Here is a 24,697-nt window from a genome sequence, read left to right as displayed (position 1 = left end):
TTCATCAAGGCAACAAAAACAATTTGCGACATCAAGTAATCAGTGAAACAAGGTTAATATAGTCATAACCAATAAATGACAACCTCTGCAACAGTGAGACAATGAGAAGAAAAACAATGTTGAATGTCAGTCACATGGCAAAAGCTATCAAAGGCTAGAACAGTCTCCCAGAGTTTCAAACCTGCCCCAGTGATAGCAGCATAAAGAAGCACAAATATATCGACATCAAATCCAAAGATCAGGGACAAGCCTCTACACTTGAGGACAAAACAAATGAAAAGGATCAAGAAAGCTGAAGATCATAAGAGTAAATGCCAAAGATGTCTAGAACGGAGAAAGAGCTTCAGAACAATCATAAGGATAGGCTTAAGTTGTGAAAGAGAAAAACAAAGACAATCACGCCTTTAGAAAATAATAAAAGTATAGGGGGAATGCACAAGGGGTGCTGCCCCTTGACCCCAACTTGGGGGCGCTGCCCTCAAACCCCCGTTGAAAAATATAGGGGGAAACCGCGCCGATAGAAGTAGGGAAAATCTAACCTCTGAGTCTGATTAGGCTCACTATAACAACACAACTCAGAAATATTGGCATTTAGATTTAGTATTTCAAATTTCCTAGTCTCATTTGAAATGTAATTCTTATACTGTAATATTGTCATACATCTTTTCAAAACTAGTTTTTCAAGTACTATATGTATATGTATAACTATATCAGCACCACCACCTGTTGATGTGTATTTTGTACACGACCAAACATAGAATAAAATACCTAAAGGTACCTTATCCTCTCTTGAATAAAGTCTCCAAATGCTGAAGATGTCGCGAAAAGGATCAATCGGGATGACTTCAAGGTTCGGAGACTTTATTCAAGAGAGGATAAGGTACCTTTAGGTATTTTATTCTGTGTTTGGTCGTGTACAAAATACACATCAACAGAATTGGCGCTAGAAGGAGGGCTGAGCATTTGAACGTCCGATCCTGTCAAGTCACATCGCATTTGAAGAAATTATCCAAAGCTTTTTACCCCCCTCCACGCTCGACAGAATTGAAGAAGAAGAAAAGACAGCAAACGCGAACTCTTGAATCCAAGGAAGATCAGTGGAAAGCCTTTTTCAAACACTCAGTAGAGCCGGTACAGAAAAGGAAAGTGATCGCTGGATTGTCAGTTGGACTTGCGAAAGAAGGAAGCAAGCTGGAACCGATTGTGCTCTCAAGTTGAATCTGAGATATTCAAGATCTCTCTTATTCCAGAAAAATCCAAAAAAAGTGAAAAATAGAAAAAATCCAAAAAAAGCGAAAAATAGAAAATCCAAAAAAAGTGAAAAAGTGAAAATCCAAATAATACAACCAAAAAAAAAAAAAAAATCAAAAAATCAAAAAAGAAAAGATTTCTCAATGGACCGGCAACAGTTTCACGAGGAGCAACAAGTTGATTTTCCTGAACTTTGGTGGAGATTAGATACACAACTTTATCCACGCAGATTGTCCGAGTTTGCAAGGCCAAGACAGTGTCGAGTTCACGAGACAAATGAACATGATGAAATGCATTGCTTGAAGTACTTATCAAGGATGGAATCGGCAGCGCAGCGAAAGATCTTCTTTTGGGATGTCCCCAGGCCAGAAACAGAAGAAGGCAGCTTCAGTGTCCCAGAAAGCAAGGATCCTCTTCTAAGCTTCTTGTGGATGATCGAGAGTCAGCTCATTTTGAATGGTGAAATGCGTTTGGAGAACATATTGCTACCATTGTGGTGTAGAATTCACAACTCACCTCACTCTGAATTTACTTGCTCAGTATGTGAAATGGCTATCAATCAAGTCAGAAACCAGTTTGTGCCAACTTTGTCCGAGGAAGAGTGTATTATGAACAAATCTTGGGGTGCACATCTTGCAGTTGAATTCAGAAGAACCTATGAAAAGGACATTGCTCCAGCATATGATTGTGAGAAGGATCAGTTGTATGTTGACAATACAAATACACCTGATGATCAATGTATAGATAGCTTGCCAAGCCTTGCCCCTGAAAAGGAATACCATGAAACAAAAGGTGAAGAGTCTGTTGAGAATACTCAAGCAGTGATAAAGGAAGATCCAAGAGTTGAACAAGCAATTAAAGGAGAAGAGGACTCATTCCTTGAGGAATTCTCATTTATACTACAGAAGGAAATCCTTGAGAATGAAATACAAGAGGTTTCAAATGGCATTTTTAAAGAGGGCAATCAAGTTGACATATTGAATGAAATGAAGAACAATTCAAAGGGGCGCTTGAAGATTTCATCACCATTATGCTATTTGAGGAAGCATTGAAGGATCTTATAGAAGAAGTACAAATGGAATCACTGCCAAAAAAATTTCAAGATAAGCAAGTTACTGTAAGTGATATGATCCATCATCAGCTCCAACCTCCTGAGACTAAGCTTGAAGAAGAAAGGCCACCAAAGATTACATTTGATCAAGTAGAGGAGATGTTTGAAGCTCAATCCCTCAAGGGGACTCTCATTTTTGAGGATATGCTAACAAAATTTCATGAAGATGCCTGGTTTATGCAAGACGCCTCAATGAAAACAAAGAATGTTGAGCTATTCGAAGGGGCATTGACCTTGTTACAAGAGGAATTTCCTAATCAAGATCAACACACTGTGAATGCTTGTGGAATAGTTCATCATCAATGGCGACCTCCTGAAGCAACTAGTGACCTTGCTCCCGACAATACAGTTCCGTTTGAGCCAGAAATGTGTCAGGTTGTCTCTTTCCTTAATCCTAGCCTTGAAAGTTATTATGATTTTGATTATGGGGATTTTGGGAAAACAACTTGCATCTGGATTGATCATGGTCCTAACGAATTACCCCAGTTGATCATTTTGAGTGAAATTTTGCCTGAGTATGAGGGATGCATGGTGAGACTTTGCCTTTCTGTGTTTAAGGACGAATTTGCCCGACTGAGAACCATCACGTTTGCCATGCTCCTGTTGCACAACCTGAGAAATCATGTGAAGTCATCTCGATTGATCCTTTTCGCGACATCTTCAGCATTCAGAGACTTTATTCAAGAGAGGATAAGGTACCTTTAGGTATTTTATTCTGTGTTTGGTCGTGTACAAAATACACATCAACAGAATTGGCCCTAGAAGGAGGGCTTGAGCCTCCATCTTGTGAGAAAGGCGTTTGTGTTGTTGCTCACACACTGGCTACATCCTGGATCTTATGTTAGACTCATTTCTTAGATATCTATTCATGAAGTGCTCGGAATCCGAGGTTGTTCCTCTCCAGCTTTATCATCTGATCAGAACCTGTATTCGACTTGGAAGGGAATCATTTTCTGTATCTTGATGCCGACATTTGTTGATTACTATATCTTCACATATTAATAGACTCCGAGTCATTATGGTTTTCAGGCAAAGCTGTGATTGGTGAAAAATCTAAAGTCTGACTTCAGTGCCACCGCAATCCTCAAACCCTAGTAAGCTTCACTGCTTATGAGCCAAAGGAATTGACGGAGTGAAAAAGCAATATCAAAAGGAAAAAATGAGAAAATGAAAGAGAAAAATGAAGAAAAAAAATGAAATGAAATGAAATATCAAAATTGGCTAAGGGGAATATGCGAGTAACTCCATCGGGGCTATAGACGCCTGGCTGGCAATGGAGCAATGTTCGTGAGCTTGTGGTGATAACCTCGTCGAGACTATGGACGTCTGACTGGCAGCGAGGCTCTATCTAGGATGCTTTTGAGGTTCAAATAAACTACGTAGCTGATCACAAGGGAACTTGAAGGTCATAATTGTCTTGTCGAGAGGAATGAATACACTTGCACACACCTGGGTAATCAAAGACTAAGTGTCTAGATCTGGTTAAAGATTTTCCTTCCACTTTGAGTACATTTTCTAATCTCTTGATGAGCTAGGTTGAATTTTCCGGAGGTTCTAAGTGTCAATTGAGTCTTTATCTCTGAAATGTTCAGGAACATTTATTCAAGGTGGCGCTAGATGTTGTGACCATTTCACACATCGCCCCATTGCAAATGGGGACCCCTGCTTTTTGCTTTTTAGGGTTTGTTTTCTAGGTCTTTTAGGGTTTTGTCCGTTAGCCTTTGCATTTTGAGTGTCGCCAAGGGGATCACCTGGATAGCAGGTTCTGCTTGAGTTAGGTCAAGTTGGTGAGTGATGAAGTCTAGAATGTCCTGATCCTGAAATTTGGCTAAGTCTGGAATGTCCTGATCCTGAAATTTGACTAAGTCTGGAAAACTGAAGAATCCTCCAAAAACTAGATTTTGCAATATAGCTCCTGGAGGTCTGAAACCACTCTCAAACATCCTGAAAGTATATATGGAATATAACTTAAAGTATAAGAAAGAAGAATTCTTCTTTCTTATACTTAAATGTTATATTCCATAAAATTATCCTGACGGAGAGTTCAAAAAGTCAAATTTCGCTCCTGACCCTTCCAGAGGGTCCAAAGCGAATTTCGCTCCTGACCCTTCCAGAGGGTCTAGGGCGAAAATCAATCTAGGACTCATTTCTTGCCTTATTTGACCAAATTTTGACTTGCAAGGCATTTTGAAGGGAAAGTTGGAAATGTTTGAAAACCTTGAAAAAATGATGGATTTTGGCCAAGATTAGGAAATTTCGCTCCTGACCCTTGTTGAGGGTCCAGAGCGAAATTCATTATAAACTTCATTTGCCACCTTGTTTGAGCTTGAAACCTTGTTCCTGGCCTTGAAAATGATCTAACCTTGCCTTGTGAAATGATTTGAAACTAAAAAATTGAATAGTTTAGCCTGGAATGAAGATTTCGCTCCTGACCCTTACTGAGGGTCCAGGGCGAAAATTTTATATGAGCTTATTTTTCACTAATTTTGGCTAACTTGTTTTGTGCAGGGTCTCCCAGAAGAAAGATTGGACGTCACTTGATGCAATTGAGGGTTTGAAAGCATGAAAAATGGTGAATTTTGGGCAACTAAGGTAAATTCGCTCCTGACCCTTGCTGAAGGCCTAGGGCGAAATTTTGAATTTTCCCTTATTTTGTAGTGAAAAAAGTCAAGTCTTGGGCATGAATGAAACAAGGACAACTCCCTTTAGCCTCCAGAGAAGTTTTAACTTAAAAGAATAAAGGATTTTGCCTAAAACCAAAAAATCGCTCCTACCCTTGCTGAGGGTCCAGGGCAAAAATCTTAGTAGAAGACATTTCTTGCCTTGTTTGGTCAAATTGAGGTGATTTTGAGTTTGAAAAAGGAAGAACCAAGCCTAGAAAAGGAAATTCGCTCCTGACCCTTGCTGAAGGTCGAGGGCGAAAATCCTAAAACCTATCTTTTCCTCCAAAATTTGAGCAAGGCCAAGCTTAGACATGGGTGTGAAATGACATTTGAATTGCCTTAAAGTTGGGTTGGATGGCTAAAGATGCAAATTTTGATGCCCAAAGGGAAATTCGCTCCTAACCCTTGCTGACGGTCCAGGGCGAAATATTCAAATCCTCCTATTTTCCTTGCATTTCAAGATTGGATTTTGGTTTTTATGATTTGGATGGGAGAAAGACATGTGTGTTATGCCTTAGAAATAATTTGGAGCTAAAAGAATGAAAGAATTTGCTCAAAAAACTCAAATTCGCCCCTGACCCTTGTTGAGGGTCCAGGGCGAAAAACTTGGAAGGAGGCTTTTCTGGCTTGGTTTGATTGAAATGAAGTATCAAAGGCATATTGAAAAGAGAAATGAACATGGTCTTGCGTAGTGAAGGAGTTTCAAGTTTGAAAAATGAAGATTTTTAGTCAAAATTGCAAAAATCGCTCTTGACCCTTGCTGAGGGCCCAGGGCGAAAATTGCAAAATCAACCTATTTCCTTTTGAGTTTTGGCTAAGGCAAGGATGCACTAGGGTAAAAATGGCCTTCAAAAACATGATGAATAAGGATTTGCTCCCAAAACTTGATGATTCTAAGCCAGGGAAGAAAAATCGCTCCTGACCCTTGCTGAGGGTCCAGGGCAAAAATTTGAAAAACTCTTATTTCACCTTGCAAGAACGAACCAAGCTTGGATGGAGTGAAAGAAGAAGACCTTTGCCTAGCCTTGAAGGGTGGATTCAATAAAAGTTGATGAAGGAGTAAGCACAAATTTGAAAAATCGCTCCTGACCCTTGCTGAGGGTCCAGGGCGAAAAAATCCTAAATGCACTTTTCTTCCAAAATTCAAGTGAAATCAAACCCAAATTCCAGTAAAAGATGCCATTTGGAGTGCCTTGGTGATATTTTGGATTTGCAAAAATAGGATATTTAAGGCCTAATTTGGAAAATCGCTCCTGACCCTTGCTAAGGGTCCAGGGCGAAATTATTGTCAATCTTCATTGAGGCCTTGATCAATCATTGATGTTCCTCAAATCCCCCAAAATTGCTAACTTTGAAGCCTTTGGAAAGATTAAATCAAATTCGCATTAAATTAAAGGCATTTTAATTTAATAAATTAATTTTTGACCTTGAAATAATCAAAAGGAACATCTTGGAGGCATCTAAAATCAATTTTTTGAATTAAAATTTGTTAGTGAGCGCTCAAAGGCATTATTTTGCCTTTATAGGCAAGTCAGCCACCTTTTTAAAGAGTTTTTATTTATTTTTTTATCCCTTTTGCCAAGTCGGCCTTGGAGGAAAGAAGGTGAGCGCTCTATATAGTAGGGGGGCATTGTTTCAAGTTCAAATCATTCATTCATCCCTTCTAAAGTGTGAAATTGAGAAGCAATTTGAGGAGTGAAATCCAGAGGATTGAAGGCGAAATTTTGCTAAGTGTGGAGACTAAGGAGGGTGAAATTCATTTTGAAGGCTGGAGGCATAATTCATCCAAGGGAGGACTATAATCTAAGCCTTGTCCATCAAAATCCGGTCTTCTTTCATCATTTTTCAAGGTTTTGTAGTTAAGCATTCAAGGAGGAGGTATGAAGAATCATTTTGAAGTTCTTATTCAAGACTTATTGTGATTTCATAGCAATTTTGTAAGGTCTAAGTCTTGAAAATCCAATTTCCATTCATAATTAATTTGAAAATGTGTAATTCTTGATTTATCATGTCTTTTTCAAATTAATATCTTAAGTTATACCCTTGAAAGGTCTTGAATTCTATTCTTTAAGGTTTGATGCTCAAAGACTAATTTTAATCTTTTGTGTAGGCATCAAATGGCGGCCCCGAAGTCGGAAGATCAATTACTTGGCGGACCCTCATCCAAGAAGATCAAGCAAGGATAAGGCCGACCTCCTCCAGTCTAGCATCGACAAGGGCGGCCTTCTTCGGTCAAGCATCATCAGGAATAGCCTCTTCCAATCCAGCGTTCTAGGGCGAGGTACATCGTCATCCTACACATCAAAGACAAAAGAAGTTAGAGCAAGGGTTCGTTGAAGAAGCAGATAGTTTCAGAAGAGTTAATTGAAGCTAGCTTCTCAGCATCATCGAATTGGATATCTACCAAGTTGCAAGTGTTAGATGAGGTGGCATCCTAGTCATCGCTCCTCCAGTCGGATTGGTCCACCTCAGCGTGTCCAAATTCAATGTACCTAACTCATGGGAGGTGGCACAAACTTCGATGTACCTACCCCGGCTATCTATTGGTTGAATATTCCAGAGAAGACATGTGTCCAATTAATACAATTATTTCATTGGTCAACATTAAGTTTGTTGTAACAAACCCTAATTAGGGTTTTCGTTGTTGAATCTTGGCCATTGATCTCAAATTGATCTTAGCCATTGAATTGTATTAAGGGCGCTATATAAGCCCTAACTCCTCATTTTGTAATGGAAAATAGAGAGAAGGTGAATAGTTAGCTAATAGTGGATAGTCAGTTGATAGAATAGCAATTAGAGTAGTATAGAAAGAGAAGGCAAAGATTGTTGTCAAGATGTTGTTGTAAAAGACTTGTAAAACTTCATTGAAGAAATGGTGAAATTTATGGGTCGATTCAACAATTTGCATGGTCTCTATACTTCTCAGTTTTGATTTCATGTTATTAGATGAGTGGAAGAAATGTGTTTGATTGATGGTGAAATTCGTATATCCATACTACTAGCAGTTTGTTGATTGCAGACTTGCCTTGTGTAGTCAACTGGAATCATTCAGCTTAAGCTTAGCTTCAATTGTCGCTTCTTCATTGATATGCATCAGCCTAATGGTGTCTATCCCTGTAGTGATGATCTGAACATCATAAAGCTTTCCTTCGAAGATCGCACTAACCTTGTGGAGATGGTCCTGGGATGTCAAAACAAGACTTAGTTAGAATTTCATCAAAGATCATTCATTGCTCCTACATTCTTAGTGTTAGGATTAGATCATTTCCTCGCCCTTGTCTTTTTTCCCTTTTTTCAAATCTAAGCTAGTAAAATCTTGTGTTCCAGCAATATTCAAAGCAAATCAGACGTTTAGGTCAACAAGTGTAAGTCCCCTTGTGAATCCAGCAAATCACATCATACCACAAAGAGCTTATCCACACATAGAGATCCTACAGCAAAGAACCTTGAAATCATCCCGATTGATCCTTTTCGCGACATCTTCAGCATTCAGAGACTTTATTCAAGAGAGGATAAGGTACCTTTAGGTATTTTATTCTGTGTTTGGTCGTGTACAAAATACACATCAACACCACCCCACCACCCCCCGCTGCCATCCCCCCGCCATCCCCAAACTTAGGCCCTTGGTCCCCCCCGTCCCCAACGCCCGTGGAACACTGAAGAAAAGTAAACACTTCTAATAGAGGGATAAGACCTGAGAAAATAGAGATCACTGTCAAGGTAGTTTTGATTCTTCATCTACGCGTTAAACCTGCAAAGTTGTGATAATTATTTTGCAACTAAAACTAAGCATAAAACTGGTTGAAAGCAACTATAACAATCTGGTATTTTATCGGTAGTTCATTAACCTTCAATTTGGAGTGTGAATAAAAAAATTGAAGTGGTGTAAGGGATATTTCAATCACTCGGTGAGTTTGGGGTGATCAGACCTATTATGTCTAATTACAGTTATACGTTGGGGGTGCTTTGCACACTATCTTGAAAGAAGGAATGAGTATTCATATCGATTGGGAATCCAAAGTCTCAAAACACAATTCTAGTTTATGGTCTCCTGAACTTTCAAGAATTGTGAAACTGACTAGTACAGGGGAAGAGTTTCAAATTGAAAAGGATTCGGTGACCCTCTATCTTTCATTAGGGAAAGAATATTGAAAATCTCAACCCAAACTAGGACTTGACCAGAAAGAGAGCACTTGACCTAAGAAAGAATAGCCCCTAATAAATCTTCAAGTAATCTATCACAAAAATAAAAATTAAAAGTAAGCCATTCTGCTTTCTATAGGGAATTTCCTCACTCCAATCTATTCAAGTTAAGTGAACAGCAATCAACATTAGCACCAATTGTTGTAACTATTACAATGGTAATGGATTCAATTAAATTAAATCAATACAAGTAGAAAATGAAGGAAAGGGAATGTATTCAAACTTTAAACATCTTCTGAGAGGGATATAAATCCTTAGAATAAATTAATAAAAGACACTATAGAATGGCCTCCACTGTAAAACTAGAAAATGAACAACCTTGTAATGCTACATAGAAGAAAAAGTTATAGATTAAGAATGGCTAGCCTTAAAATCCCCTATTTTGACCAACATGCATACAGATACAACATAAACTTTGTCACTCACTTCAACATTCAAAAGAAAAAATGAATAAAGAAAACTAAATAGATGGAGTTTAGATGCTGGAGAAAGGCTTCAAGAAGAATTAAATTGTTTTATTTGTTGAACCGACCACCTAAATATACAATGTACATAGTTGATATGTAGTCCCAGAAATTCGTGAACAACAATGATTTTAAAGACTTTTAGCTTCTTCAAACCATAATATAAAGAGAACAATCTTTTGGAAAAATTTGTGATACAGATTTCTTTCCAAAATTCAACAATTAAATAAAAACTTGCCAAATGATACCCAATGAAGATGTACCTATATAAACATTTCCACACTACCATACAATTTTAACATTGAACTCAACACCATCAGAGAGAATAGTACACAAATTGACATTTTTATCTACCTCCTTTTTTATCTACCTCACTTATTATCAGCATTCTTTTATAATTAGTATGTGTCCTTCTGTTCAATGTTTTTCTGGATTTGATTGTGTTAGAGCTTTTTGCACCAAATCCAGAAAAACATTGACCAATAATATGGAAAGTGGAAACTTGATATCGTGAATGAAATGTCATCCTTCCAAAGTCCATGAAAATTAGTTAGAAAGCTTCTGGAATTAACTGTGTAAGTTCTTGTTTTGCATGCAAAGCATATTTCCTTTAGAACTGACTCTCATATAATGGAAAAAGGTTCAATAACATGCATACTTGCAGACAACCCACTATATGAAAACTTAAACCAAGGGAATCAAACAAAAGCTTGGAGAATGTATTCTAAAACTAAACACCCGTGAAAACAATTGTCTTTACAAGTAAATATATATGTGATACGGACCAATTAGGCCTAAGGGATGTTAAAAGACATCTCTTCAATCCTTTTTATTTGTCGTGTGGGTGTATATTGAAAATAGCCGCCCTATATTAAAGTATCCTTTGACAACAATTGTTCTTGGTAAGGAAAAGTTCTCGTGTAGAAGATATTTACATATTAAAATGATTTTCTTAATCTACAAATGACTGATTTATATATAAAACATCTTGACATTATTTCTTCCAAAGTCTCATGAAAAGAAACTTACATAGTGATCAAGTCTAACAACTATTTGATATTTTAAAGAGGAGCAGAGCTTACCATCAGACTTATGTTTCAACTCCAAATTTACAATAGGATTTCTATATGAGAAAGGTTTTCAGACTCTAGGTTTTATATTTACTAAGGACTAATGCCTTATTTACTCAGAAATAAGAGCTACATTTTTTCATGACGAATAGGTAAATGTATAGGAGATCGCTGATGCGTACAGGGATAAACTGAGTCAAGAGGGGGTTATTTTTTCACCAGATTTAATAGGTGACTGGTGACAGCGAATGAGTTGTCTAGTACAGAATTAATAGGAGGACGATCCAAAAATAATGTGTTGGAGTAACTATATCCAAATTAGGGAAAATCTGTGTTTGAAGAAGAGCAAAAAAATACCCACACAATCGCACCATTGGAAACTAACAAATCAAACAAAGATGAGATTCACATGACTGAAATTTCATATCCTGGAATGACATGAATACATATCCTCAAGTAAATGAAATGAGACTACCAAGAATAATTCATCAGACTGAAGGAACCCAGAAAATGTCACGAACAACATGAACAAGAGGTGAACTAATTTGATGTAGGCAGAAATTGGATGGCTAGATAATTTGAGGGATGAAAGTGATTTTGAGGCTAGAAAGAGATCTGAAGCAAAATCTCAAAGAAATTAATAAATCACCAAAACCAAACAATAGGATCTAAGGAGGAGCCCATAATCTAGTATTATGATAGAAACAAGGTAGAAAGTTGAACAAGAGGAAAATCAGGCCAATTTTAAAGGAATTAGTAACCAAATAGTTTGTCCCCTAAACAAATAGCTAATATAATGACCGGACCTCTCAAAAAAGTTCTCTTTTGGTTTTTGTCGTGGGTTAATTGAAAAAAAAAAGATGCAAATTACTTACCCAAATTCTTCCACCCTTGTCCAACCAGAAAGAGAAGAGATTTGATGAAGACAATTCGTCCATTCCTTGATTGTATTCTCATCCTGCTGATCTAAATCGCAAAAATGTTTTTTGAATGCCTCTGCAAATGGACCTCCCTCTCTTTGAGGGTAGTGAACATCACAGGGTTCCATATCATAAAACTGGGGAATGATGAAGCCACTAGATCTACACATCTGGGACACCTCCTTCAGACAACAAGTTGATTCTGCATAGTGCTATGAAAATATAACTTGTTTCAATGGCTGTTTGCAGGCAGGAATCTATGTCTTTGCCCTTCCCCAGTTAATCCCTGTCGAGGAAAACCCTAATCCCTACTCCAGAGAGAGATTCGTATAGGTAGTCGACAAAAGTTTTTCTCACATCTTTTTTGCAAAAACTGAAAAACACATTGAATTTGCTGTTGACACCGTAGAGAATTTTAGTGGCGGGAGGGTGATACTGACGAAACTTCTCATTGAGATCGCAGAGGATTTTGGTGGTGCTCTTTTCCAGTGCCGCATACACAAGCAAAGGAGCAAGATATTTAGATCTATCAATTCCAATGTTATTCACAACCTGCATAGGCATTGATAGATTTAAAAATCGAAGCCCTAAGATAAAGTTATAGGCTACATAAGAAGCAGTTGCTCCGTACCTCAACTATAGGCGGGTGACCATATGGATTATCAGAATCCCAAGACGTGTACCACTGTGAAATTTTTAGGGCTTCCTGAGGATTTTGTTCTAAATCGTTAACTCGATTCTCCAACCGTTCATATTCTTCCTGATTTCAATAAATAAATGCATAATTACCTCATTATAGAAACAACAATGAATCAACTCATATTACAAGGCTATAAAAGAAGGTATGAAACACTACCTTCAACTCATTCCTCTGTTCAGAAAGGGAAGAAGTCGTGTGAGAAGAAAAGAATTTAGCCGGGGAACAAGGTTCAAGAGAATGTGATTTGCACAAAGGAATCCACTTGTGAGAAAATGCGAAAACCTCCAACATCATATAGAAATAATTCTATTTGCAGTGATTAACGGAGGCTCCGTCTATAGTTATGAAAGTGGATTTATCGCCTTCAAACCCTCTTCAATCCCGTTAACAGCAAATTTGGCGGTCACGAAAACACGCCGTGAGACTCTTTTCAGTTGTAGACTGTTTACCTACTATTGGCTAATAATTTAAGTGTTTACGATGAAATATTAATTTCTCTTTAAAAAATGTCTTAAATTGCCCTCTTATATAGTAGTGTCGCAATGATCATTACAGTTTGCAATGGAATTCTGGTGTTTGAGGCAGTACGGAAGGAATTCAGGGTGAGTATTTACATGATTCTTCATTGGTTAGTCATCGTTTTTGGATCTACTGTCATATATTGGAGATGGATCACAGCAGTAGTATTTTTCCCGAGAAGTGTTGCAAAGCAATGGGCGAGCATTATAAAGTATTTTCAGATTGAAGATTTCTGGAAACGGTATTTGCTTGAGTTGAAAGATGGGCGTAAAAGCCACAGACAAATGGGCGACAGCTATCTTAAAAAATTGATGCTAAAGATGGGCCGTAGAGTGAGAGTTCATAAGCTGATTCCTCTGGTTCTATGGCTGCAGATACTATTGGTTATTTTAAGTAAAGTATGCTGGTTAGTATCTCAGCTATTGCTCTCTAACATGTATTTGCGTAAGCTTGTAATGGGTTCATCAGTAGAAGAATTTCCCGATTTGTATGAGGAAAAGGGCGGCGTGAAATTGAATTGGGAAAATTCTCATACTATGACAGATATTCAAAAGCATTCGTCACCATGACTGGTGAAAATACAGCTTGTCTATGGGTATCCAACAGAAAATGTATTGAAGGCATAAAGTCGCAGGTGAAAAGGGGCCTAGAAGAGGGCAATTCATGTGAGGAATTGGTAACTTTGCTCAAGAACAAATCTTCTAGCAGTTACAAAAGTCCGCATCCGCAAAAGAGTGTCCCTATCAGATTGGAAGTGGAAAACGAGTTTGACATCTGCCAATGCTCTTTTAAGATGAAAGCAATCTCAATAATTACTGTCATTGTTGAGCTTTGCCCATTTACTCAGGATGTGAAAAAGGCCATTGGAGCTGTTGAAGCTTGTTCTCAAGCATGGAGCATCATGGATCTGGTTGAAAACTCTGACACTGAAGCTTTCCTTGTAAGTAAAGCAGCTGACAAACTATTTCAAGGTTTGCAGAAAAGAGGTAAATTGTTACATAACCATCTTGGAATGTCCACTTCTGTTGACAATTCCTCGGAAGAGGCCAGAGTAGCTGTAGGTAATCTTGTTGAAAAGGCTAAAAAAAATAGCCGAATAGTACCGCTAAAGAACATGGAATGAGCTATTACCAGCACTGAGGTGCAAAAATACATCAATTGTTGGATGACAGAGGCAATAATCCTTGCATTTGAAGGTGACAAAGTTCAATCTGAAGCAGTTCGAGGGTTTCAGGTTGTTTGACAATAGTAGCATTCATTATTCAGTCATGCACAGATCCAGTCTATATCCATGGCAGCCCATGGCAAAGGAAAGTGCGGCTTGTAGGAGGGTCTAGATGCCAAAAAGATAAAATTCTCAAGTCTAAAATATGTCTGAGACAATCAACAATGTCAAAGACCATATTTTAATTAAGGGTATGTTCGATTTTTCTATTGGATGTATGCAAAACCGTTCTGTGTGAAAGAACTCACTAAGATCAGTAAAAAAAGGTAATAATATTGTTCATCTAGTATTAAATTTTGTTTGTTCAAGTGTTGTATTTATTACTGAGAGTCAAATTGTTAAAAGAAAAAAACAAAACAAATTGCAAAAGCTCCATTAAGCATAGAAAAATAATATTTCAAGTAAGGGGAGCATAGTCAAATTGTTCTTTGAAATGTAATAATTTATTCTGTTGCAAAGACAAACTTGAATGACAGTGCAGGTTAAAGGTAAAAGGCCATCTTAAGGACTGGATACTCAATTCTTAACAAACTTGAATGACAGTGTGGGTTCTCTGAAAGGTAAAAGGTCATCTTAAGGACTGGATACTCAATTCCGTCTTTAAGAATTTAATGAATGAATGAAAATTTTTAATAACATCCACGAAAAATGAAGTAATCTATAAGATTTAAGAATAGAACACTTTTAAAAATGCAGCAACAAAGCATAAACATTAACTTACAGTTAATCCAAATTTGCCAACTTCCTTAGCTCTGGTGGTAGTGTTCCAAAACAACAATTCGTAATAAAATTCCTGTACCACACACAAAACAACAATTATTTCCTGGAAATCAACATAAATATGCAGCTGAATTCATTCTTATGTGCACAGAGATGGATGAAAATATTACAGAGATATCAATTTAGCTAAATTTCCCATTTCCTTTGGAATTTCACCACTTAAACGATTTTTTCCAAAAGAGATGTCATAACATACAGATTACAACTTAAACCATTAACACCAAACATCTTGAACAAAATAATGCAGAATTTATATGGAAAAAAGCTCTCAGTGGCTTACAGATACTCAAAGTCTCAAAGATGCGATAATGAGCCTAACATAGCCGGAATTGATCTGCTAAAAAAATTGTATCCTAGGTCACTATTGAAAACATTATACAATTCATTTAATTAAGCTTATTTTCATCACTCCAATCAATTTGAATTGGCAGGAAGAATAGAAGCTTGAAACTATATAAGTTGTACTCACAGGCTTTGCAAGTGTGTAATATTAGCCAATTCAGGGTGCACAATCCCTTGCTGTTCTAGATATATCATTATTCTGCAATATAAAAAGGTAAATATATATCTCATTCCATAAATGATTAAGAAATGTGATTTTGAAGGTAAGAGTTACTCACAGCTTAACATGGCAAGTGGTATGTTTTGCTAAAAAGCACAGCTGCATATGACCCCACGTGACCCAGCTATGTCGTCAAGATGATGTCTGTTTGTATCATCATTATTGCAGGGATCCAAATTGAAATTCCAACTCAAACCTTCTGTTTGTTGGCAATTACTTTGAGCGCCTCAACTATAAACACCACAAATAGGCAAGCTAAAATGCATTATTTATTCTAAAATAGGGCATTTGAATTTCTTCCCAAAGATCCTTATTATAAACCTCCAAACGCAAATGAGATAATAATCTTTCGAGCCTTGGTCACAACCACCTGCTACCGCTATAGAACCCCTACGGGTCCTCATCCCACCAAACCCAATATGAAGGGAATGGGTGGGAGGTAAAGTAGTCGCTCCTTAAGGAAACTATAGGACCAACAAGCAGAAAAGCAAGATGAAAGCAGTGGAAACAGGATTAATCAATCTAGTAACAGAAATCCTGCAACTGACACCTGATAATAACTCATGATCATTGGTAAAGTATAGGTGGACTCGGCTGATATCCATAGATGGGAGCCCGCCCCCACCTGCCTTTTATCTTTGCTGCTAGTCCTAGTTCAGTCCGGGTGCTCCCACATTGGTCAGAAAACGTCCTGCACCATTTCGTTAGTCAGGGATACACCCATCGTTCCTTCTTTCTAGTCTCTAGTAGTTATGGGTCCCTACCATGGAACACAAAATATTATCCAGCTGATTCCACAGTCGATCTAGCATTGCAGTAGCGCCAATAGAAGCTTGAGTACCCGTTTACCCAATGCCCAATAAAGAAAAATAGGCAGAGTTTGTGGGAAAACTTTACAGAACCCTACCAGAACAGTTTTTTTTTTAAATGAAACGAACCAAAACTACTCTCTGAAAAGTGGATCTGTAAATATTGGATCTGAAAAATATTAGGTTTTTAGGGCTACCACAAATTTTGTCCTTCTACCAACAAGACCGATGAAAAAAAATGGGCAGAGTTTGCAGGAAATATTTAGAAACCCTAAATACCACAGCAGGGGATGAACCAAAACCAATCCCCATACAACTGTTGCTTCAATCGATTTACAGTAAATGAAAAGTGAATCTAAAATTAAACAAATAAAATATTTTTAACATAAGTTTAGTGATAAAAAAAAATGCACTGGACGCCCAGAATCTATCAGCTCCGGAGAATTTTTAACTTTATAAAGAGGAGTTTAAAAACCTCGACTGGCAGAAATTTTAAAAAACAGACTCAGCATAGTCACTTCCTGATATGCATGAGGCACTTTTGATGGGCGTAGCCCACCTAAAATAATTATATCGACTAATCACATACCTAGTGTTATAAATTTGCAGATTAAAGGAATGCAGGAACAAGAGACTTGGTTCGAATCAATGGCATCTGTGATGACTAAAAGGGCAACCTCTCCTCTCCAGAATGAACAATCAACAATCTCTCCCCCTATTCCCTCTCCTCTCAGGTTACTACTTATGCTCTTTCGATATGGTAGGCATTAAACCTCCCATAGGAACATGTAGTGCCCTTGCCTTTCACAGACGTGTGCCAATGGTTATGGCGTTGATTCCTTCACAAACCGGCCTCTCCCATTAATTCTCCATCAACTCTTGCAGATATCTGAAGGAGCCTTCCTGCTATTGAAAGTTGCATGCCAATCAATATGATGTCGCTTGGGAAAGTGGAAAAAAAAGTGGGGAAAATGAGTTGAGCGAGAGGGAAAAGAAAAGTTTTAATTTCGGAAAATTGTTTTTCCTTATCCTCTTAATTTGAGACAATAAAATACTTAAAAAAATATAAAATAAACATAAAACATGTGTTTAAGACGAAAGTAATGTTTTGTCTTAAACTAATGTCTTAAATGCCTCTATTATGTAGTAGTGATATATGCTAATCAATGGAGAGCTTGCAGCTGTCTGGAGGGCTTCAGTCCAAGAGACAGTCAGATCTGGGATTTGCAAGAATGGTGGTCGAGCGGGTGTGTTCACTTAAACCCCTTAAACTGCGATTCCCAAAATGGTAGCACTGATGGATTTATTGAATCCAATGTGTTGTTGCCTGATAACCCCGCTTATTCATACCCTGCGCAGACGAGGGAAATTTGTGAGACAGAGTGTCTTCGCAATTGCTCGTGCACCGCGTTTCGCTACACGGAGCCTGCAGGGCCCTGTCAAATATGGCCTGGTGATTTACACAACCTGCGAAGCACATCGAAAGGTCCAGCTCTCTTTGTTCGCGTAGCTAATGTTTCAATATTTGAACCTGATCCATTGTTCTCCTCTCAACGCAAAACACCTCCTATTGTAGTCTCACTCTCAGTCTCAGTCTCACTGCTTGGAGTTTTTTTCATTGCTTTGCTTATTAGTTACGTACTGCGACGGAGGGGGCATCGATCAACTTCTACTGAAGGCTGTGACGATTCCTCCACCACCTCACTTAGAATGTTCAGTTGCGCGGAGTTGAAGATAGCAACGAGGAATTTCAAGTATAAGCTTGGGAGGGGAGGATTCGGGTCAGTTTTCAAAGGCACTCTAACAGACACCACAATTGTGGCTGTCAAGAAGCTCGAGGATTCAAGAATTGCCGAAAAACAATTCCGGGCAGAAATCAGCTCCGTGGGAAATATTCATCATGTGAATTTGATCAGGCTTAGAGGATTTTGTGCACAAGGATCGCACAGGTTACTGGTTTATGATTGCATGCCCAACGGTTCTCTCAATTCCTTCCTCTTCAAATGTAATTCCGAAATCCAAGGGAAGACACTGGACTGGAAAACCCGGTTTGGTATCGCCTTAGGCATCGCAAGAGCCTTACATTATCTCCATGAGGAATGCAGAGATCGTATTATTCACGGTGATGTTAAGCCCGAGAACATTCTTCTAGATGCCGATTATTCTCCCAAACTGGGGGATTTCGGATTGGCAAAGCTTTTGGGTAGAGATTTCAGTCATGTGCTGACGACAACAAGAGGAATGAGAGGGTATTTGGCTCCCGAGTGGATCTCTGGTCTTCCAATCACTCCCAAGGTTGATGTCTACAGTTTTGGAATGACTCTTCTGGAAATAATATCAGGATGAAGAAATCTGGACTTGAGCGTGCAAGAGTCAAGCAAGTATTACTTTCCCGCCTGGGCTGCAACGGAGATTCAGCAAGGGAGCATGATGAATATTGTGGACAAAAGGATTGTAAATAATGCATGTGTTGAGGAGGTGAGAAGGGCTACTCTGGTGAGCTTGTTATGTATTCAAAATGATGAGAATGCGAGGCCAAGCATGGGTCAAGTCGTGCACATGCTGGAAGGGATCACCGAGGCCCACGAAGTCGCACTGCAAATGCCAAGCCACATGGAGGATCACGAAATTGACGCAGGGAGCACTGATAGCGATTGAAGTCTTTATGGTGCCTGGTCAACCTTAAATAGGTAAAGCCAAGCAAGTCTTATCTTTGAGTAGTTTCACCTTATCATGGAAATATGTAATGTTAGGTAGCTGGAAAACCAATTTTAAATGTTATAGCTTTGATTTTATTGCCATGTGTATTTAAATCATGATAATAGATTGTTTAAGATATAATATCAAGTGATAATAGAAAGCACTGTTTTTGACAATTAAAGTATAATCTGATTTGAATGGTGGTATGAGCAGTGAAGATTAAGAAATCAGACAACATGAGATTTAAGTACCATGCAGACAAGCCCTTTCATCATTATTGGTGCATCATTAACAAACCTATGATTTATGCTATGTGGAAGGCTTAAAAAAAAGAAATGATTCTACTAATAAGTAATAATATACTAAAAATAAATTGCAGTGAGTGGACAATTGCAGAACTATTCTAATAAACAATAGTTTTTTAATATTTCTTGAAATAAAACATAGACACAATGTAGCTGATCAAACCAATATAGCTTACTAGACATGTGGACCGGTATATAACAATTTCAATTATGTCTTTTACAACATTCATCAAGAATTTCTAAGAATTCAATATTTTGTTAGCTAAAAGATGATAGTCAACACTTAACAAGTAAGAACTGTGAAACTATGGGTTGTTCTGATGCTCTGTAGCCTCTCTGTTATATTTCCATGTACAACAATGAGTGCAGATTGAAAGAGTGAACCTACAAGATGATAGGAGAAATTAATATTGTGAATTATCAAGAAACAAGAGCTATAAGATGAATGAAATTTATTGTGAACAGTTTGCACAATAATGTTGAATAACCTACAAAGAGGGAGAAGAGAGTGTACAATTCTACCTGGGAAATTAGAAGTATATGGAATATATTTGTTTGATTTTGCAATGAGCTCAAAGAGAATATCATAAACTGGGCTGCAATGTGACATAAAAATAGTAAGTAGAGATGTGATGGTCGATAGAAAGCTATTTAGAAATGCATATTGTGTATAGACCAGATCTTTTTTACGTTCTGAATGTGAGGATGCAATGGTAAAGTTTGCAGCTGGTAAAACTTGATCTGGTTGTGTATTGTACACTTCCATGTAATTGTTGATATGCCCACAATGATGTCAACAATATCAATAGAAGGTAAATGATGGTAAAGAAGTGGGACGTAAGAAAAGAAAAATTTTGAAAATTTTATAAAAAAGAGTTAAATTTAGTTATAATGGATGAGTAATAGACCTGTCAAAAGCAACAGTGGGTAGAAGCGAACAATGAATCATTTTATCTATTAAAGAACAAATTTCAATGTGTTGAGAGAAAATTGATCATTAGCTGCAATAAAACATATTTGATGACCAAATATCAAAGTTATGGTAATCAAAATCTAAGTTAATAATAACTTCATGCAAATTGAAACAACTTACATGTCAAATTTGTTAGATGTACATTCTTGGCTATTTAAAAAGTCTAATACAGAGAGAGAAAGTGATCATAAAAATTATGTGGAAATAACTTACTTTATGTCAAGATAAAAATAGCATTCAAGTGCTTTCAAATCAAATGATGAGTTTTTTATTTGTTTGATTTTGCAATGAGCTCAAAGAGAATATCATATAACTGGGTTGCAATGTGACATAAAAATAGTAAGTAAAGATGTGATGGTACATACAGATGTATTTAGAAAAGAATATTGTGCATAAAACATACCTTTTTTATGTTGTGGATGTGAGGATGCAATGGTAAAATGTGCAGCTGGTAAAACTTGATTTGGCTGTGTATTGTACACTGTCATGTAATTGTTGTGATATCCACAACGATGTCAACAATATCAATAGAAATTAAGTGATGGTAAAGAAGTGCAATGTAAGAAGAGGAAAATTTGAAAAAAATTATAACGAAGATTTTAATTTAGTGATAATGGATGAGTAATAGACCTGTCAAAAGTAACAGTAGGCAGAAGCGAATAGTGGAACATTTTATCTATTAAAAAACAAATTTCAATTTTCTGAGAGCAAATTGATCATTACCTCCAATGAAACATATTTCATGAGTAAATGTCAAAGATATGCTAAATCAAATCTAAGTTAATAATAACTTCATGCAAATGGAGACAACTTTCACGTCAAATTTGTTAGATGTACATTAAAAAAGCATATTGTGCATAAAACATACCATTCTTATGTTGTGAATGTGAGGATGCAATGGTCAAATGTGCAGCTGGTAAAACTTGATTTGGTTGTGTATTGTACACTGCCATGTAATTGCTGTGATATCCACGATGATGTCAACAATATCAATAGAAAGTAAATGATGGTAAAGAAGTGTGATGTAAGAAGAGGAAAATTTTAAAAAAATTACAATGAAGATTTTTAATTTAGTGATAATGGATGGTAATAGGCCTGTCAAAAGTAACGGTAGGTAGAAGCGAATAGCGAAACATTTTATCTATTAAAAAACAAATTTCAATTTGTTGAGAGCAAATTGATCATTACCCGCAATGAAACATATTTCATGAGTAAATGTCAAAGTTATGCTAAATCAAATCTAAGTTAAAAATAACTTCATACAAATGGAAACAACTTTCATGTCAAATTTGTTAGATGTACATTCTTGCCTATTTAAAAAGTCTAATACACAAATAGAGTGATCATAGAAATTATGTGGAAATAAGTTACTGTATGTCAAGATAAAAATAGTGTTCAAGTGGTTTCAAATCAAACAAATAGACATTTATTTGTTTGATTTTGCAAAGACTAAAAGAGAATATCATATAACTGGGCTGCAATTTGACATAAAAATAGTAAGTAAAGATGTGATGGTACATACAAAGGTATTTAGAAATGCATATCGTGCATAGAACAGACCTTTTTTATGTTCTGGATGTGAGGATGGAGTGGTAAAATGTGCAGCTGGTAAAAATTGATTTTGTTGTGTATTGTACAGTGCTATGTAATTGTTGTGAAATTCACAATGATGTCAACAATATCAAAAGAAGATAAATGATGGTAAAGAAGTGGGAATGCAAGAAGAGGAACATTTAGAAAGTTTAATAAGAAAGAGTTTAATTTAGTGATAATGGATGAGTAATAGACACGTGAAAAGTAACGGTGGGTAGAAGCGAACAGTGAATCATTTTATCTATTAAAAAAATTCAATGTGCTGGGAGCAAATTGATCATTACCTGCAATAAAACATATTTCATGAGTTATGCTGAACAAAATCTAAGTTAATAATAACTTCATGCAAATGGAAATAATTTTCATGTCAAATTTGTTAGATGTACATTCTTGGCTATTTAAAAATCCTAATACACAGAGAGAAAATGATTATAGAAATTACTACGAAATTCATCTAGCATGAAAACTAACACATGTAAACTAAAATATAGAAGAGAAGCAACAGATATATCTAACATGAGTGAAATAATAGCTTTGAGCAAACAATAAAGACATGAATCAATTTTTTGGGCTACCTTTGTAGAGGTGCAAGATGAGGACTTCGAACAATCAAAATGTGTGGATGTAACTTGTGCACTTGTTTGCAGGTAGCTTTGTTTGCATGTCCTTTTTGAAAGCCATGTTTCACAGGGGGCGTAAAATAGTTGATAGTTCTTCAGATTGTAGGATCAAGTGTATAAACATGTAGAAAGTCAGTGAACATATAGCAACAAATGTTGTAGTAGAGCATGACATAATGCAATGTAACAACTTTCCTAAGGAAACAATTATGATAATAACGTAATCCATTTTGTTATAATGTACAGGGAGTAAGAATAACTTATTGTATGTCAAGATAAAAACAGCATTCAAGTGCTTTCTAATCAAATAATTAGATGTGATGGCCTAAAGAGATCAAGTTGGTTCAACTTTAGTCACTCTATGATTAGTCTGCTATCTGCAACGGTAATTCACAATCATCGATTATTTTCCCTAGAAAAATAGGAACTTCCTTGTAGAGAAAAAATAAGGAATGAAATAAAAATCTGGAATGCACCAAAACGAATTTGAAAAGGATATGAAGGACGACAATATTGGAACCTTTGTCGTAAGTGATGACTTGGCCTTCTAAATCTTGGCCTAGCATTGTTTTAATGGACAATCACCATCTGATCACGAATTCACCATTCCCATGCTCACGATATTTTTCTCGCACATGCTAGGGTTAAACAAAGTAAATTTGTTTGTTATTTTTTTTTGGTATAGATTGGGTTTTAAACCCAAAAGGAAAAAACTTAAGCTCCTAATTTTGCATCTTTGTAATGGCTACCCAAATTTGGCTCTGAATATGCCAAATTTTTGCAAAGTATGCTAAAGGGTAGCTTGTGTGGCAACTGTTTGCCAAAATTTCGTATGGAGGTTCTGCAAAAGAAGCTAAACAAAATTAAATATTTGAAAAGATAACTCTGAAGAAACACTTGAGCTATATATGCGGCATTAGCGCTTGGGCATATGGGTTGGACAGCCTAGAGAAGGAACGACTGAGCAGCTAACAGACAAGGAAAAACCCCAAATACAGAGTTGAGTTGGGTTCCTTCATATATATTTAAAATATATAACCTAATGCACTTTTTCAAAGGCATTACATAGTTAAACGGTTGCCTGAACCAAAAAATCTAAGCTCCACCAAAGATTTTTCTCCTATGATAACTGTAAATGAAAATTGTAGTCCCCTCAACTATAACTCTTCAAACTTGCAAAGGAACCAAAGAAAAACGAGGGGAAAAAATAGCTACGAAAATCAGATTCAAATAAAAAATTATTCTACCTGTCGTAGCTAAAGATTTTTCTGTCACCAATGCAAATACAGTTTCCGAAAGTTAAAAACGAATTGAAGTCCAAATTCAATGATATATGCAATATTTCATTTAATAATTTGTCCTGCGGTGCATTTGCCAGCCATCTTATAACAAGGACGCAAAGCGTCAAGTTCCTGTCATTAGTATAATTAGTTTAGAGTAAATAAAAATAGAAATAGAGGGAGAGAGGGAGAATGAGAGGGAGAGGGAGAGGGAGAGAAATACATAGAGAGATAGAGAAAGGTGGAGGAAAGATAAAAATAAAAAGAGAGAGAGATAGATAAGGAGATAGATAGATAGAGAGGAAGAGGTAGAGGAAGAGGTAGAGGGAGAGATAAAGGTAGAGAGAGAGAGAGATGAGTACATAAGGAGTGGAAGAGATAGATAGGTATAGAGGGAGAGGGAGAGGGGGAAATAGAGGTATATGTGGCAATATGATAAAAGGATAGAGAGAAAGGGATAGAAGCACATAGAGAGAGGGGGAGAGCTAAAGAGAGATAGGTATAGAGGGAGAAGAAAGGAGAGGAGAAGTTAGTGTTATCACATTTTAATTTAATATATTAAAAAAAAAATTTAATATTAGAAAATTCTCTTGTAGTTGAAAAGATTTAATTTTAATTGTTTAAAATGAGTGTTACTAGATTATATAAATATTGTTGTTAATGAATATTAGTTTAAGATTAGCAATTACAATAAATTTATTACAATTAATTTTGAATGTCTTAAATTTTTATCCATAATTCAACTAAAATTAATTCATTACAAAATTTATATAATACACAATTCAATGAAAATAAAAATGTTATTACATTCAATGAAACTTTAAAATTTATTACAAAATTTATATAATAATAATATACAGTTCAATGAAAATTGAAAAATTATTACAAAATATATATATTATGTGGATTGAGTCATGATGTCACTATATATATTAGATTATTCGTTAAG

The 24,697-nt window shown here is 36.5% G+C and overlaps 1 protein-coding gene across 23 annotated transcripts in view; it reads right to left on the bottom strand.

The window, feature by feature from the left end:
- Positions 1 to 24,223, bottom strand: part of LOC131029220 (uncharacterized) — a 36,768-nt gene extending 12,545 nt beyond the window's left edge. For 5 of the 23 annotated variants that reach the window (XR_009371948.1, XR_009371938.1, XR_009371944.1 and 2 more), the window contains exons 1-4: positions 20,659 to 20,720; positions 19,805 to 19,878; positions 19,571 to 19,666; positions 14,848 to 14,919 (exon numbers count right to left, since the gene is read on the bottom strand). Coding sequence is in view for 4 of the 23 variants with exons in the window: in XM_059218136.1 (XP_059074119.1) it covers positions 11,962 to 12,234; positions 12,314 to 12,442; positions 14,848 to 14,919; positions 19,805 to 19,878; positions 20,659 to 20,736; positions 21,124 to 21,215; positions 21,351 to 21,391 (759 nt within the window). In the remaining 19 variants the exon portion in view is untranslated. The other 18 variants (XR_009371943.1, XR_009371946.1, XR_009371933.1 and 15 more) reach the window with 15 other exon arrangements.
- Between the last annotated feature and the right edge of the window lie 474 nt (positions 24,224 to 24,697).

This window comes from Cryptomeria japonica, chromosome 3 (assembly GCF_030272615.1).
Source record: "Cryptomeria japonica chromosome 3, Sugi_1.0, whole genome shotgun sequence".
Lineage (NCBI taxonomy): Eukaryota > Viridiplantae > Streptophyta > Pinopsida > Cupressales > Cupressaceae > Cryptomeria > Cryptomeria japonica.
This window is presented reverse-complemented; position numbering and strand designations above follow the sequence as displayed.